Consider the following 16,428-nt stretch of genomic DNA (forward strand, 5'->3'; position numbering starts at 1 on the left):
TCATCAGAGCCTCAGCATCAGAACCTCATCATCAGAGCCTCATCATCAGAGCCTCAGCATCAGAACCTCAGCATCAGAGCCTCATCATCAGAGCCTCAGCATCAGAGCCTCATCATCAGAGCCTCATCATCAGAACCTCAGCATCAGAGCCTCATCATCAGAGCCTCATCATCAGAGCCTCATCATCAGAACCTCATCATCAGAGCCTCATCACCAGAACCTCATCATCAGAGCCTCATCATCAGAGCCTCAGCATCAGAACCTCATCATCAGAGCCTCAGCATCAGAGCCTCAGCATCAGAACCTCATCATCAGAGCCTCAGCATCAGAACCTCATCACCAGAACCTCATCATCAGAGCCTCAGCATCAGAACCTCATCATCAGAGCCTCAGCATCAGAACCTCATCATCAGAACCTCAGCATCAGAGCCTCATCATCAGAACCTCATCATCAGAGCCTCATCATCAGAACCTCATCATCAGAGCCTCACCATCAGAGCTTCATCATTAGAACCTCATCATCAGAGCCTCATCATCAGAACCTCATCATCAGAGCCTCAGCATCAGAACCTCATCATCAGAACCTCAGCATCAGAGCCTCATCATCAGAACCTCAGCATCAGAACCTCAGCATCAGAACCTCAGCATCAGAACCTCATCATCAGAGCCTCATCATCAGAACCTCAGCATCAGAGCCTCAGCATCAGAACCTCAGCATCAGAACCTCAGCATCAGAACCTCATCATCAGAGCCTCATCATCAGAGCCTCAGCATCAGAACCTCAGCATCAGAACCTCAGCATCAGAACCTCATCATCAGAGCCTCATCATCAGAACCTCAGCATCAGAGCCTCATCATCAGAACCTCATCATCAGAGCCTCATCATCAGAACCTCATCATCAGAACCTCAGCATCAGAACCTCAGCATCAGAACCTCAGCATCAGAACCTCAGCATCAGAGCCTCAGCTGATTGTGCGTTCCCTCCTTTCGTCATCGACTGACTTGGACTCATTGAACTTCTCTCATATACACGTCTGCACCACTATTAAATATCGTTGTATTAATTATATTATAAACACACACTGTATTCACGTGCACACTGTGTGCTGAGAGCTTGAGGTGATTGGTCTCAGCTGGGCTTCACTGTGAGGAGCTGCTGATGAATCACTGGCTTCAGGAGCGGGTTGCTTATCCATCTCCTCTCTCTCTCTCTCTCTCTCTCTCTCTCTCTCTCTCTCTCTCTCTCTCTCTCTCTCTCTCTCTCTCTCTCTCTCTTCCTCCTCCTCCTCCATCCCTCCCACTTCACCTCACCTCACCAACTCTGAGCTCTTTTTACACAACGTAAACTTGTCGTCCCGCAGCATCATCCCTGTGTGCTCCAGCGCAGCAGCGTTCTTTAGCTCTGGTGCATTTCTTCTTCTCTTTATCTGTTTTCACTCACTTCCTCTTTTATTCCGTCCTCCGTTTCTCTTCCTCCTGTTTTCCATCCGTTGATCTTTCTCTGAAATGTTCCTCTCCTTTAGTTTTCCTTCACTTGCTTTTTTTCACATCAATATTTCCTAAAGGTTGATGCTCACACACACACACACACTCACACACACACACACACACACACTGCAAGTGAGCCAAGTTTAACATGTGCAAGGCAATGTGTGTGTGTGTGTGTGTGTGTGTGTGTGTGTGTGTGTGTGTGTGTGTGTGTGTGTGTGTGTGTGTCTTTAACTAAAACACTGTTGATTCACATTAATTTAAGAGAGTCTGATAAATTATATTAAATATTATATTAAATATTATATTAAATATTATATTGTGTTTTTTATACCATTCTCCAAAATTAACCCAGATATATTTTGTATCTTCAGAAACTTTGGCGTCTTTACAAGAATTTAATAAACACACAAGTTTAATTTCACCTTTCTTTCTTCTTCCACCGTCCTCTTCTTGCTTCACCTCTTCCTCTTCCATCTCTCATCTCTCATCTCTCCTCCTCCTCCTCCTCCTCCTCCTCCTCCTCCTCCTCCCTCTCTCCACTCCCTGTTGCTTTCTTTTCATATTCGTCCCTCACTTTCTCCACCTTGTCCCACGAACACACCCTCAACACTGCAGGGATTAAAATTGGAAAATGCCCCAAATCATTTTATGAACACGCCGCCTATCAAACACACACACACACACACACACACACACACACACACACACACACACACACTCAGAGGTGACAGTGGATGGCTTTCAGAGTGTTTGCGTCATCTGGCCTTTCCTGTTCCTCTCCCTCTCTCTCTGTCCATCCATCTCTCCTCCCCTTCTTCCCCACACGGCTCTCCTCTCCTTGTCCTCTCCTTGTCCTCTCCTCTCCTTGTCCTGGTCCTTGGTCCTCTCCTTGTCCTCTCCTGTCCTTGTCCTTCTCCTCTCCTTGTCCTCTGCTCTTCTCTCCTTGTCCTCTTCTTCCTCCTTGCCCTGTCCTTGTCCTTCTCCTTGTCATCTCCCTGTCCTCTCCTTGTCCTCTCCTCTCCTTGTCCTTTCCTCTCGTCTCCTTGTCCTCTCCTCTCCTTGTCCTCTCCTTGTCCTCTCCCTCTCTGTTTCCTCTCCTCTCCCTGTCCTCTCCTTGTCCTCTCCTCTCCTTGTCCTCTCCTCTCGCCTCCTTGTCCTCTCTTCTCCTTGTCCTCTCCTTGTCCTCTCCTTTTCCTCTCCTCTCCTCTCCTTGTCCTCTCCTCTCCTCTCCTCTTCTCTCCTTGTCCTCTCCTTGTCCTCTCCTCTCGTCTCCTTGTCCTCTCCTCTCCTTGTCCTCTCCTCTCCTTTTCCTCTCCTTTCCTTGTCCTCTCCTTTCCTCTTCTCTCCTTGTCCTCTCCTTGTCCTCCTCCTCTCTCCTTGTCCTCCTCCTCTCCTTGTCCTGTCCTTGTCCTTCTCCTCTCCTTGTCCTCTCCTCTCCTCTCCTTGTCCTCTCCTCTCCTTGTCCTCTTCTCCTCCTGTCCTGTCCTTGTCCTGTCCTTGTCCCTCTCCTCTCCTTGTCCTCTCCTTGTCCTCTCCTCTCCTTGTCCTCTCCTCTTCTCTCCTTGTCCTGTCCTTGTCCTGTCCTTGTCCTTGTCCTTGTCCTGTCCTTGTCCCTCTCCTCTCCTTGTCCTCTCCTTGTACTCTCCTCTCCTTGTCCTCTCCTTGTCCTCTCCTCTCCTTGTCCTCTCCTCTTCTCTCCTTGTCCTGTCCTTGTCCTGTTCTTGTCCTCCTCCTCTCCTTGTCCTCCTCCTTGTCCTCTCCTCTCCTTGTCCTGTCCTTGTCCTCTCCTTGTCCTCTCCTCTCCTTGTCCTCTCCTCTCCTTGTCCTCTCCTGTCCTTGTCCTTCTCCTCTCCTGTCCTCTGCTCTTCTCTCCTTGTCCTCTTCTCTCCTTGCCCTGTCCTTGTCCTTCTCCTTGTCATCTCCCTGTCCTCTCCTTGTCCTCTCCTCTCCTTGTCCTTTCCTCTCGTCTCCTTGTTCTCTCCTCTCCTTGTCCTCTCCTTGTCCTCTCCTCTCCGTTTCCTCTCCTCTCCCTGTCCTCTCCTTGTCCTCTCCTCTCCTTGTCCTCTCTTCCTCTCGCCTCCTTGTCCTCTCTTCTCCTTGTCCTCTCCTTGTCCTCTCCTTTCCTCTCCTCTCCTTGTCCTCTCCTCTCTCTTCTCCTCCTTGTCCTCCTCCTCTCGTCTCCTGTCCTCTCCTCTCCTTGTCCTCTCCTTGTCCTCTCCTCTCCTTTTCCTCTCCTCTCCTTGTCCTCTCCTTTCCCTCTTCTCTCCTTGTCCTCTTCCTTGTCCTCTCCCTCCTTGTCCTCTCCTCTCCTTGTCCTGTCCTTGTCCTTGTCCTCTCCTCTCCTTGTCCTCTCCTCTCCTCTCCTTGTCCTCTCCTCTCCTTGTCCTCTTCTCTCCTTGTCCTGTCCTTGTCCCTCTCCTCTCCTTGTCCTCTCCTTGTCCTCTCCTCTCCTTGTCCTCTCCTCTTCTCTCCTTGTCCTGTCCTTGTCCTATCCTTGTCCCTCTCCTCTCCTTGTCCTCTCCTTGTCCTCTCCTCTCCTTGTCCTCTCCTCTTCTCTCCTTGTCCTGTCCTTGTCCTGTCCTTGTCCCTCTCCCTCTCCTTGTCCTCTCCTTGTCCTCTCCTCTCCTTGTCCTCCTTGTCCTCTCCTCTCCTGTCCTCTCCTCTTCTCTCCTTGTCCTGTCCTTGTCCTTCTCCTCTCCTTGTCCTCTCCTCTCCTTGTCCTCTCCTCTTCTCTCCTTGTCCTGTCCTTGTCCTTCTCCTCTCCTTGTTCTCTCCTCTCCTTGTCCTCTCCTCTCCTTGTCCTGTCCTTGTCCTGTCCTTGAGAAACCCTGCCTACTATCACACCTCCACACACCTGTCCAATCACTGCCTGTGATGGTGTGCTTGTGGCATTGTTGGCTGCAGTAACAGAAAGACGCAAACTCCAAACTGAAGCATTTCTTCCCTCTCAGCCAACAGAATGTGGTTAAAACGCTGACTCTTTGATTGTAGAACACTAAACCTAATTAGTTTAAATAAAAAGGCTTCTGGTTTTACATGTGGACAGTATTCTGTCCTGGATTCACATTCAGTAAAGTTCCAAACCAACCCCTCTATTGTCTTCTCTGAGAAATGTTGGCGAGGATTTTCCCCATCAACATTGAGACGCAGACTGCAATAATAACCTAATGTGTGTGTGTGTGTGTGTGTGTGTGTGTGTGTGTGTGTGCGTGTGTGCGTGTGTGTGTGTGTGTGTGTGTGTGTGTGTGTACGTGCCCATTTGCACATAAATATCTGTTTTCCCTACAAAGACGTTTTTGTGTATGTGTGTGTGTGTGTAGTGCTCCATGGGTGGTGTAGCACAAGGCTCAATCTTAGCTGAGTTGTCAGTGCACACACACACACACACACACACACACACACACACACACACACACACACACACAGAGCGATGGACAGGCCTGTTGTGCTTCAACAGCACATTCCACACCAAGAATAGTATTAAACACTGCCTGTCCAGCCACTGTCAAGCTCCCTCTTTCCCTCCTTCTCCCTCTCTCTCTTTCTCTGTCACACACACACGCGCACACAAACACACACACAAACACACACACACACACACACACACACACACACTCCCTTTTCCATCATTAGATATTTTTAATTGTTTAAATGTTTTGATGATTTCTTGTTTTTTCTCATTAATTTAGTTGAAGCTACTTTTTCCTCCGTCGTATAGTTGTTTTGTTGTTTTGTACATTTCCCAGAATGCCGTCCAGCAGCCATCAAGGTTGTGAACTTTTTTCTTCATTCCCATGCGGGTGGAAAAGTAATAGTGGTCTCTCCAGTAGAGAAGTTCTGTAAAGGCCTGCTCTCACCACAAGATGAATCTATCTTTGTGAAACATTTAGTGTAGAGCATGGAGACATGCTGTCTCTGCTCACAGGGCTAGTTGGCGAGCTCTCCAACTCATTAAAGGTCAAGACCATAGACTGTATATAGGAAGTGGACGTAGCCACCATGACGCCATCCATTGGATTATGGACTACGGTTTTGAAGCCTTACAGTTTGGCATTCTGGTAGTCGCCATCTTGGTTTTTGGAACCAGAAGGGACACAAGAGGGTGGAGCATCTGAACGGGACATTTTAAGGCGACCAAAAAGTTACAATTAACTTTCACGAACTGAAAACACACGCAGTGAAAGGGTTAAAGTTCTTAGAAGAAAACACGGAGAGCACCCAGGCTGGACAACACAGTGGTAGCGACCTGTCAATCACAAGGTCAACACACCCTACAGCATACCCTGCTTTATCGTCTATCTTACTCTAATGGGACATCATTTACTAAATGAACATCAAGCTGAAGAAGACTTGAAACCAATGATTGAGACATAAACTGTTCAGGAAAATGTTTACTGAGGTCAGATATTAAGTGTGAAGTGGGAACATTTTCTCATAGACTTCTGCACAATCTGACTTGTAACCAGTGGAGTTGCCCCCTGTTGGCCATTAGAGATAATGCAGGTTTAGGGCACGTCAGTATTGACTTCACTTTTCAGAACCTGAGGTTGCCACTTGGTCAAGACATCTTGCGATTGGTCAACAGCACAAATATGCGGTTCAAAGTTCCACAAAGTTGAACGTGATGCAAAAATGGCGCCTTGACTTCGCACGTGCAAGTGAATCCATTGACTGATTTCATTGGCATAAGCTGAATTTGTTGTGTGTTTGTGTATGTGTGTGCTCCTCTCTCGGTCACACACACTGTCATTTCCCACGCTGTCGACCACACAGCTTTGTTTTTAGCTTTCACATAATACTGTTGTGTCCTGTCCGACCGCCTTGTCTGGACCGCATGAACGCGCTCACACAGGGAGGCACATATGATCTCAGCATACACACTCAAAGAAACACACTAGACCACAGATCCAATCAGTCAGTCCTTGGCAGATTCTGTTTCTCTCTCTCACACACACACTCTCTGCAGAGTAGATTCTCCTGCATGCTGATTGGTTGGGATGCGGGAGATCTGTGCGGCCGCCTCTATTTTGACTACGGCCGCCTGCAGATGAATGCAGTGCCGATATCTGCTGCTAACATGCGAATCCAGGCGGAACGTGTGGGCTTTGAACGCAGCGCAGATAGCATCGCTCTCCCGATCTAATCCACACACTGACTTTTGTTGCTGTGGTTTTTGTTTTTGACCCACAAGGAACAAACAAGTGTTGCCCTCTAAACTCCAGTGAAAGATGAAGAGCCTTGATAAGTTGAAAGCAGTGAGAAAGATTTCTGCAGCTCATCATATACAAGGAATCAAGTAATAAGCACATGAATGATGCACCGTACGCTATATACAACAGTAGCTGCGTCTACATATATCCAGATTGGAAAAACCCAATAAATACAACTAATGCCTAAACAAAAAGGAGCGTATAAGAGAGGCAATGCATTGTGGGGCAGCGTATGTCCAGTAAACTCACGTCTTATGCTAAAACGTTCTTGCTAATATAGTAAACATCTAGACACGCGACACACTCAACTTGACGACATATTAAGTATGAATTAGTGTTAGTTTGCGATTCCCAACATGGTTCCAGTTAAATGTTTTAAACCCCACTCATGATTCACGTCACTGCGGGTGTTTTCTGTATTACACCAGGCCACTGTTCCTAACTTTAACCAAGTGCTGTAAGTTCCTGAAGACGTTTAAAAATGCTTTAGTCACTACAAGTGGATATTGTATTGCACGATTGGATATTTTGGCAGAAAACATGAAATATGTTTTCATGCACAGCGCTGTTTTCCACCCTCACATTCACACTGGGAGCTCCCCAGTACAACCACAGCTTTCTTTCCCGCAGCAGCTGAGTGTTCACTGAGCGTAGCTCACTCACATTTCCCATCCGCAGTTGAACAGGGGATTTGAACTGGCAACCACAAACCCAAACCTGAGTACTATATATACACACAAACCGATTCCATGACAAGAACATAATCATAGAGTTGAGGTGAAGAGTCCACAATGGACTAATAAACGATCTCTGTTTAAATTGAAATGCTCTGAAATGAATATGGAAACATGGGAACCCAAACCAAGGCTCGAGGAGACGTACACCCAATACCTCATTTTCACAGAACCAGCTAACAAACCACAGGAGCCATCATGACATTAGGCAGGCAGCCGCTGCATCAGCAGAGTCATTTGATTTTTCTTTCTGCGCTCAAAAGCATGTTCCTGAAAATGAAACACCTCCTCAGTAATTTGGGGGAGTAATATTATAATAGATTTATTCCCTTGAGGATCGTTCACCGAAGTCAACGATGTGTAACGTAAGGAACTACATTGCCCATGTTTTCCTGTCAGACTGATCCCATCCAGACGTGGCTGTGGGATTAAAATGGCTGCAGACTGTGGTAATCCTGAGGAAACCCACCACACGCTTCCAGGTAGCTCACATCCCTTTTAAAAAGGGTTTCATGTCACTTCATTCTGTGCCGCTCAGAGCAGCGTGGAGCACCGGCCTCTGCTCTGTTTAGTCTACAGATCCTCCACTTTGTTAGTTTGTTGAAGTAGCGGACTGACGAGATGTGACCTGACCCCGCTGGATTTCCATACAGGAGGGAAGCTGCCATCTTGTCTTACAACGTCAATGTTTATTGACCCCTTGCTAATGCTCCCCCGAGGACCCGGTTATCGCACACTCTTTTATTTCCTGCTGAGAGTAAAAAAAGAAAATATAGGAGGCGGCGGTCGCTTCTCTGGGAGCGAGAATATGGTGTTGACTACCTTTATATCAACCTCTTAGTAAGAACTTCCACTCAGTGACAATAACAGATAAAGAAACCTGACGAAGCACATGTTCAATATGGACCAATTACAATGAAGACAGACAGATAGAAGAGAGAGACAGACAATCAAAAGAGACAGACAACCAGAAGAGAGAGACAGACAGACAGAAGAGAGAGAGACAACCAGGCAGAAGAGAGAGACAGACAGGCAAAAGAGAGAGACAGACAGGCAGAAGAGAGTGACAGACAGGCAGAAGAGAGAGACAGACAGGCAGAAGAGAGTGACAGACAGGCAGAAGAGAGAGACAGACAGGCAGAAGAGAGAGACAGACAGGCAGAAGAGAGAGACAGACAGGCAGAAGAGAGTGACAGACAGGCAGAAGAGAGAGACAGACAGGCAGAAGAGAGAGACAGACAGGCAGAAGAGCGAGACAGACAGGCAGAAGAGAGAGACAGACAGGCAGAAGAGAGAGACAGACAGGCAGAAGAGAGAGACAGACAGGCAGAAGAGAGAGACAGACAGGCAGAAGAGAGGACAGACAGGCAGAAGAGAGTGACAGACAGGCAGAAGAGAGAGACAGACAGGCAGAAGTGATCAACATCTAGAATAAAATAGATGAATTACTGGAACAATGAAACCACTACGAATATCGCACCAAATTAAAAGCAGCATGTGAAGTCCACTTTACAGGAGCTGTCCCTTCAGCACCACAAGAAGCTAAACAGCAATTACTATATTTTCTTTGTGACATTTATTTGAATTAACGTAACAAAACGTAAACTTGGCCGAAAAGAAAATAAGAAACCGGAAGGAAACTCCAAATATATGTTTGAGGTCATTGAGAAACACAACACTAGTACACGCTGCGGTTTGTGGACCGGAGCACTGACACGTTGATCCGAATGTCAACGTACAGCGGCTGATGAGCACCATGTGATGCAGTGAATGGACTTAAAGGTTAGACTGTACCGTCAATGACTTTAGAAGACTTGTGTATTCATGATCAAATAAACAAAACATATATCTGCATACATGTATCATAACAACCTCACATATCAGTCTTTAACGCTCCGTCACTGATGGGACACTCGAGTGAAGCGAAGATAGAAATGAATCGGTCCAAAACTCTGGATTTAGTTACAACATCTTCCTAAAGGTTTCACGTCTATATCATAAAGAGCTTCAGCGTGTAACCTTTCTGCTCGTAGGACCAGAGAGTTCGTATCCTCTGGGATTGTAACTCCTGCTGTACAAAGATAAAGTATATTTTTAATTACACACATACACACACACACACACACACACACACACACACACACACACACACACACAGTCTCCTGGTATCTGTTGGCTCAGCTGCTGAGGAGTGATGTGCAGAGAGGGGCTTGTGTGTGTGTGTGTGTGTGTGTCTGGATCAGACTGTCGCTGCAGGATTAACACACACACTCAATGACATGGTCAGTGACACACACACAGAGCTCTGATTCAAACACCCAAACACACACAGACATGGACATATCTCCACTTTTATATCCCCACACTTTCTCTGTGGAACGTCGTTTTTCTTTTACTGCTTCGATACGACACTCCCTCAGTCCCAAGTCTCTCATGTCTGACTCTTAAAGTTCTGAGACCACTGAAAGAGGGTTTGCACGACCGCACGTTGTGTAAAAAACAGTTGTGAGAAAAGGGAAAATGATGTGTAAATGTTCCCTTTTTTTACACAATGTGCTGTCGTCTGTGTTCTCACTCGTTCTGAATGAGACACATGTATTGTGTCGCAGCACGAACGTGTGTGTGTGTGTGTGTGTTTGTTTGTGTTTGTATGAACGTTATTCTTGTATTAACTTCTGCCTGCATTTACTGTTACAGTTTTGAGGTCGTGTGGTTATTTGGAGTTATTTGGGTGTGTGTGTGTGTGTGTGTGGGGGGGGGGGGGGGCAGACAAGTGCCTGTCGGCGGAAAAACAGAATTGATTTAACGAGCCTCCTCACTTACCGTCTGCTAAACTGTGAAAACCTGAAATAGCTGCACACCTCAAATGTAACATGAACATATCAGTTGATGTATAATCATCCTCCATGTTTGTTTTCACTGTCCCTCCTGTGTGAGTAGAATTATAATGAGGACATGACATCACTGTGGAGCAGCCGCCTGGAGAAACTGGAGATACTGAATTGTTCCTTTTACAATCTACAATCCTCTCTAAAAGCAATTTTATGGATTTGTGTTTGATCCAGTTGTGAGTTTGGACTCAAATCAAACTTTCTAAATAAATGTCTGTTGGTTAGCGACATGTCTAAACTTCATTTTAAAAACTAAATTGCCAACCGCTTTCAGTGAGTTACATACAGTAGTTTATGGCCCCCGTCTGCCTGCCACAGACACACACACACACTCTGTAAGCCCTAGACGATGAGCCATCTGATTAGAGCTCCTCTCAGGAATCTGTGAACACACACACACACACACACACTTTTACATAGCAGTCTGTCGTCTCCACCTACATGAAAAGACAGATACATCCACGCACATAGACACATGCAGACACTTTCAGAGGCCGTTCCTAAGCTACAGTCTCTACACACACACACGCACACGCACACACACACACATACACGCACACACACACACATAAGATACCAGGCTGTAGTCTCCAGTCTCTTCACCCCCTCCGTTCTCATGGAGATAAGAAGTGCGTCTCATTGTTGGCAGACAACGGTCCCGTTATCATCTTATCAGAGCCCGTCCAATCTAAAGGAGGCGGGGCTGCAGTGTGTGTGTGTTTGACAGTGGTGGGGGGGGTACTTGAGTTAAGTGGTGGTCCTTTGTCTGGAACAGGTGCTGTTGTCGCTCAATTTGTCTCGATGCTAAAGACCTCTGAGGGCTGCAGCGTGTTTGCATCAGAACAAAACACAGCTGACTGTTCAAACGTCAGTTAATCCTCATTCTCACTCCTGATGAACCGACTTACAATGTGACGACCCATCGGAGGTCCTACTTTGTTAGAACAACACGGGGCTCATTAACACTTTGATCACGAGCCCTGTCAGTACACTCTGTCTTTGGGAGACTTCATACTCCAAGTCAGACAGAGAGCCAGCGTGAAGCCACTCTCATGTGTTGCTTCATTGGAGATGACTTGGTGCTTTGTCCCTCATAGTGTGAGCGAAGCTGCACGGGTCCGTCATCATTTAGCAGAACACCAAACCAGCTGCATGAGATTTATTTGGTAAAGATACTTTGTGGTGTAGATGGAATACCAAACTGAAGACTAAAAGATGCCTTTATAAATGCAACCAGCGTAGTTGGTAGTTTTGAAAACGAAATCTGATGACATTTCCTCTGTTTTGCACTTCGATCAAACTAAGCCAACGAAGCTCTTTAAAGTGGATACATCTGAAAACTGAGCTTTTTAAAAACTAAGATATAATCTGTTCTGCAAGCGCTCGCTTTGCATGTCAATATACGCAGAATACACGTGTTAAAGGAGTCATTTCACATTCCAGTGCAGAAGCGTCAAATCCCTGTTTAATGCTTCAAATATGTAAATGAGAACAACTCCATTGTACGTTTTTATCCATTTGAACACACTAATAGTGATTGAGGAGAGCAGGAGGTTTGACTGACAGACACTGTGCATGTGATGATGTAATTGTGTCACTGAAAAGGAAAGAAGAAGACATTTAGTCGTATGCAGAGCTGTGTGTAGTAATGATCTCTTTCTTCTCTTTCCTCATTCAGATAAAGAGAAGAAGGAGGCGTCAAAGGAGTCGTCAGAGGCCACCGTGAAAGAGGAAGTGGGAGGCGCAGAAGAGCCAATCAAGGAGGCGAAAAAGGAGAAGAAGGAGTCATCCAAGGAGAAGAAGGAGCCGAAGAAAGATTCAAGCAAAGAGCCGAAGGAGGAGGCGAAGAAGGAGTCCAAGAAGGAATCATCCTCCTCCAAGGAGAAGAAGGAGAAGAAGGAGAAGGACAAAGACAAGGAAGGGAAGGAGGCCAGCAAGGAGTCAGGGGAGAAGAAAGTGCCCAGGAAGTCGTCCGTAAAAGTGAAAGAGAAGAAGAAGGAGCCGGAGGCTGGTGAGGGCTGACAGGAGCCGTGCAATAAGCTCACATATACACACACACACACACACACACACACACACACACACACACATAAATATGCATACGTGTGTACACAGTGTCCATGTAAACGTATACAAGGCCACATAACTCGACACACACACACACTCACATATGCAGTCTTAATATATATTTACATGTAAATATGCTCCGGCAACGCCACATATGTCACAATCAAAGCAATTTCCTGTCAGACGCATATTTACATCATCTAGTAATAGCTGATCCACACACACACACACACACACACACACACACACACACACACACACACACACACACACACACACGTTCTGTGTCTCTGGGCTGCTGCTGCTGCACCACATCCACTAGTGTTGGGGTGTGTGTGTGCGCTGGGCAGCTGTGGTGAAGGCGAATCCTCCTCCTCTCCTCAGACATTTCGCTGACTCTCTCCTCCTCCTCCTCCTCCTCTTCCTCGTCTTCGTCTAGCCCCAGCAGCAGTTGAACCCACAGCCCTGCGCCTCCCTAATCCCATTCAGGCCCCAAACCACCCCTTCCGCCCACGCACCCTTCTGGATGTGACGTCAGACCCGCCCTCTCGCCCCCTCGCGTGGCACCAGGCCTCGCAGAGCCTCCCCCGCCTCGCCGCTAAGAATAAATGGCCTGCCGTGTCCAGCAGCCCTGTTTCTTCCCGGGTAAATCAAGGCCACATCCTACAGCCTCCACCACCACCACCCCTTCTGACCTCTTCCAGTCAGTTCAGGTTTTTAAATCTGGAACACTCAAGGACACGCGGCTGCTGATGGATACATACCCGGTGCTGCGGGGTCCAACCTTTCGCACAGTGGAAACCAGCAGGGCGTGTTCTGGAAAAAGCAGGGTGGCAATCAGGAGGGCAGAAGAGCCAGTTTAACACCCGAGGCTTCTTCTGCTCATCTTCAGGAACACCATGAAGGGGAGGCTGCGTCTGAAATACACTGCGAGGCACTTGTGTCGTCTGTAACATAGTTACTGCACGTGAGGTCAGGTGTGGTGCTGTGGCAGAGGAAAGTAACATATCGTTCTTACTTGTACTCGTATCTGGTCCCGCAGATAGTTTGGTTTGTTCTGAGTAGAGTATCATTTATTGAAACGGTCAAATACCTAATCTGAGTTATTCTTTATTCAGTTGTTCACTTTGTACTCAGGCGAAGTCCTCGTGTGGCCGCATGTGTTAGGACGACATTTCAAATGTGCAGAAAGTAATCAGGAGCTTTAAAGTAAAACATGTGAAACACAAACGCTCACGTCTTCGCTGTTACAGACTGGAACCTGTGGACTTTGGACACACACACACACACACACACACACACACACACACACACACACACACACACACACACACATCATTTAGGAGCTTTGAGACGTTTCTCTGCCAGACTTGAAGCTTCTCGACTTCAGCCATAGATGCTGTGCCAGCTTAACACAGGACGATCAGCAGCTCTGCAACACTACAAGTCTGCAGCGTGTCTGCAGCGTGTCTGCAGCGTGTCTGCAGCGTGTCTGCACGTTCGGCCTCAGGCCTTCTGCCGACTGGGAAACTTGCAGCTGGTCTCATGTCTTTTTTTCCTTTCGTGTTTTTAAATGATAAATATTTGGACTTTTAGTGCGGAATAAGAATAGATGAACTCATCCTTGCCAAGAAGGAGAGATATCCAAGTGTGTGTTACAGAGGTTCCCACTGGACACGAGGTCCAGAACACGTGAATGTTTGTGATAGGTTCTGCTGTATTAGCTGTTCAGGTACCGGACTCCTGCTCCGAGTCTGCTTTTATAGACGAGTCATGTGTGTGCAGCCGGAAGAAGTATCTGTGGAATATTTAGTAATAAAAGTAATCTACTGTAAGAAATCAAAGCCTTCCGTTAGTGCTTATTGGAACAATACTTTCCTGTCTTTGTTCTGCTTGTGTGGATGAATGACAGCAGCTGCTCCAGATTGAACGTTCTTGAGTACGGTACAGTAATGTTCCCCTCAGAGTTCCTCCTCCACTGGTACTGAATGTGGAAGTGGAGCGTACATTCTGAACCTGTGAAGTGTCTCACCGTTGATTTTAAATGATGTGTGCAGTTTGAAATACACACGGGACGTTCTCTAGACCTCCTGAAGCTCATCGGGTGAAGCTGAAATAACGATTAACTCTTGTTTATTAGTTTTGCAGCCACTTTTCTTAGCCAGGTATTTGGTGACCTCCAGGAACACGACAGCAGTCAGACGATCACACGGCTTGAAAAGTAGAATTATTACAAACCAACTAAACTAAAACTTGGACCTTCTGCACGCAGCACGGTTCAGACCGCTGATACACTTTACTAGATCAACTGTTGCTTTGTTACCCGTCTGTTCGTCTCACTTCTCGTGTTCCCACTCCTGACCTCCAGTTCTCATAACCTCTGGAAAAGATGCAACTCTGTCTTCCCTCGAAACGTAAGTGACAATGCAGATGTGTTGTAATAAACTCTTTCACGCTCAGGTGAGTTTAGAGGATCACAAACATACTGGATGTAATTCAGTTTGGTGTTCACAGCCCAGAGGCCAACACACACACACACACACACACACACACACACACACACACACACACACACACACACACACACACACACACACACACACACACACACACAACCTCAACATATTCGTTTCTCCTCAGAGAGTTGAGGACAAAGTGCAGAAGCGATGAACAGAACTCAGTCCGACGCCTTTTGAAACGATTGTTTTCTCTTTTCTTCTTTAAGACTGTGGCGGCGAGCTCAGCTGCAGATTGGGTAACGGTGCTACAGCAGAGCAGCTCTCAGTGTGTGTACATGTAGGAGCACTGCAGTACAGAGTTACAGCCGCAAACACTCTTCTCTCTCCATATCGTTCACTCTCTCCGTTACTCAAATAGGTCATTTCCCTCTGAGCTCAGCTCTGTTTGTATCACCCTCCCTATTATACTTCATGTCTATGTACCCCCCTCTTTCTCATATTCCCCTTCATATACATCCATCATCTTTCTCACTCGTCCCCCGTCTTTCTGTTCCCTTCTCTCTCAATCTTTCTCGGTCACTTCCTTCTCTCTGTGCTCTTTCTGTCTCTTTCAAAGCTTTTAAATATAATTCTCTTTCTATTTTCTAACTTCCCTAATTCAGTTCAGATCTCCATTCCCACTTCCTTTCTCAATAACTCTTTCGCAATCTGTCTCGTCCGATCTCTCCATCTCTCAGCACTCTCCATTCTCAGCCTCTCTTCCCACCCGTCACTACCCACGGGAACTTTTCCTTCCTGGAACTGTGGAACCTTTCACAGAACTTTACCCGCTTTGTCCCCCAGAGAAACTTAATGGTTCCAACTTTACTTTCTTTGCCCATATTTCCAATTGTGAAAAAAAGCATCCAAACGCCACAGACTGTCGGCCATGTTGGAATTTAGTTTGGAATATTTGTTTAGAATAAAAACGTTTCTGACACAACACAACACAAACGTTGTGTGTTTTCCTTTTGCTAAAACACAGTGTTGAAGTAATACCTAAGAAATAAAGGTGAGACGGCACGCTGCGTACTGTAGTATCGTAATATTTATATATATATAATATGAGACGACGACATCCTGGAACCTGCACCCTCTCCCCAGGTGCCTGAACCAAACGTCAGACAATGTGCCGACCTAATTATACGGATAATATCCAGAGTTAATATGAGAAATGACATAAACGAAGAAGGCAGCACAGAGAAGAGTGAAACGAGAGGACAAGGGGGAGAAACTAGGCAGAGAGAGAGATCGGACGCTCGTCCTCGTCCCTTTGTGGACTTCTTTAGAGACATCTGAGTCCCTCTTCTGCTTCTCAGGTCGATCCTGATCGAGGAGATATGCTTAGAAAAAAACACAAAAAGAATGGAGTCAAAACACTAAACAGAATAACAACTACTTACAACACTTCTGCCTTCACAGGTTGGAGCTTGCACAGGTTGTGTTTTAAGTAGAAATGTTTTAATGAAGATGCATGTGAGACGTTTAAATTGGATTATTATCGTTCATCGTGGAGGCACGAGAGAAAGAACTCCA

At 46.5% G+C, this 16,428-nt stretch overlaps 1 protein-coding gene across 1 annotated transcript in view; it reads left to right on the top strand.

Annotated features, from left to right (window-relative positions):
• The window catches only part of LOC115005952 (protein PXR1-like), a gene marked incomplete at its 5' end in the record, with an annotated part of 46,650 nt that extends 32,426 nt beyond the window's left edge, over positions 1-14,224 (top strand). The window contains one exon of the mRNA XM_029427936.1: positions 12,006-14,224. Within this exon, the coding sequence (XP_029283796.1) occupies positions 12,006-12,349 (344 nt within the window). The remainder of the gene's footprint in view (positions 1-12,005) is intronic.
• Positions 14,225-16,428: the final 2,204 nt, after the last annotated feature.

The sequence above is a fragment of the Cottoperca gobio genome, unplaced genomic scaffold (genome assembly GCF_900634415.1).
Source record: "Cottoperca gobio unplaced genomic scaffold, fCotGob3.1 fCotGob3_408arrow_ctg1, whole genome shotgun sequence".
Classification (NCBI taxonomy): domain Eukaryota; kingdom Metazoa; phylum Chordata; class Actinopteri; order Perciformes; family Bovichtidae; genus Cottoperca; species Cottoperca gobio.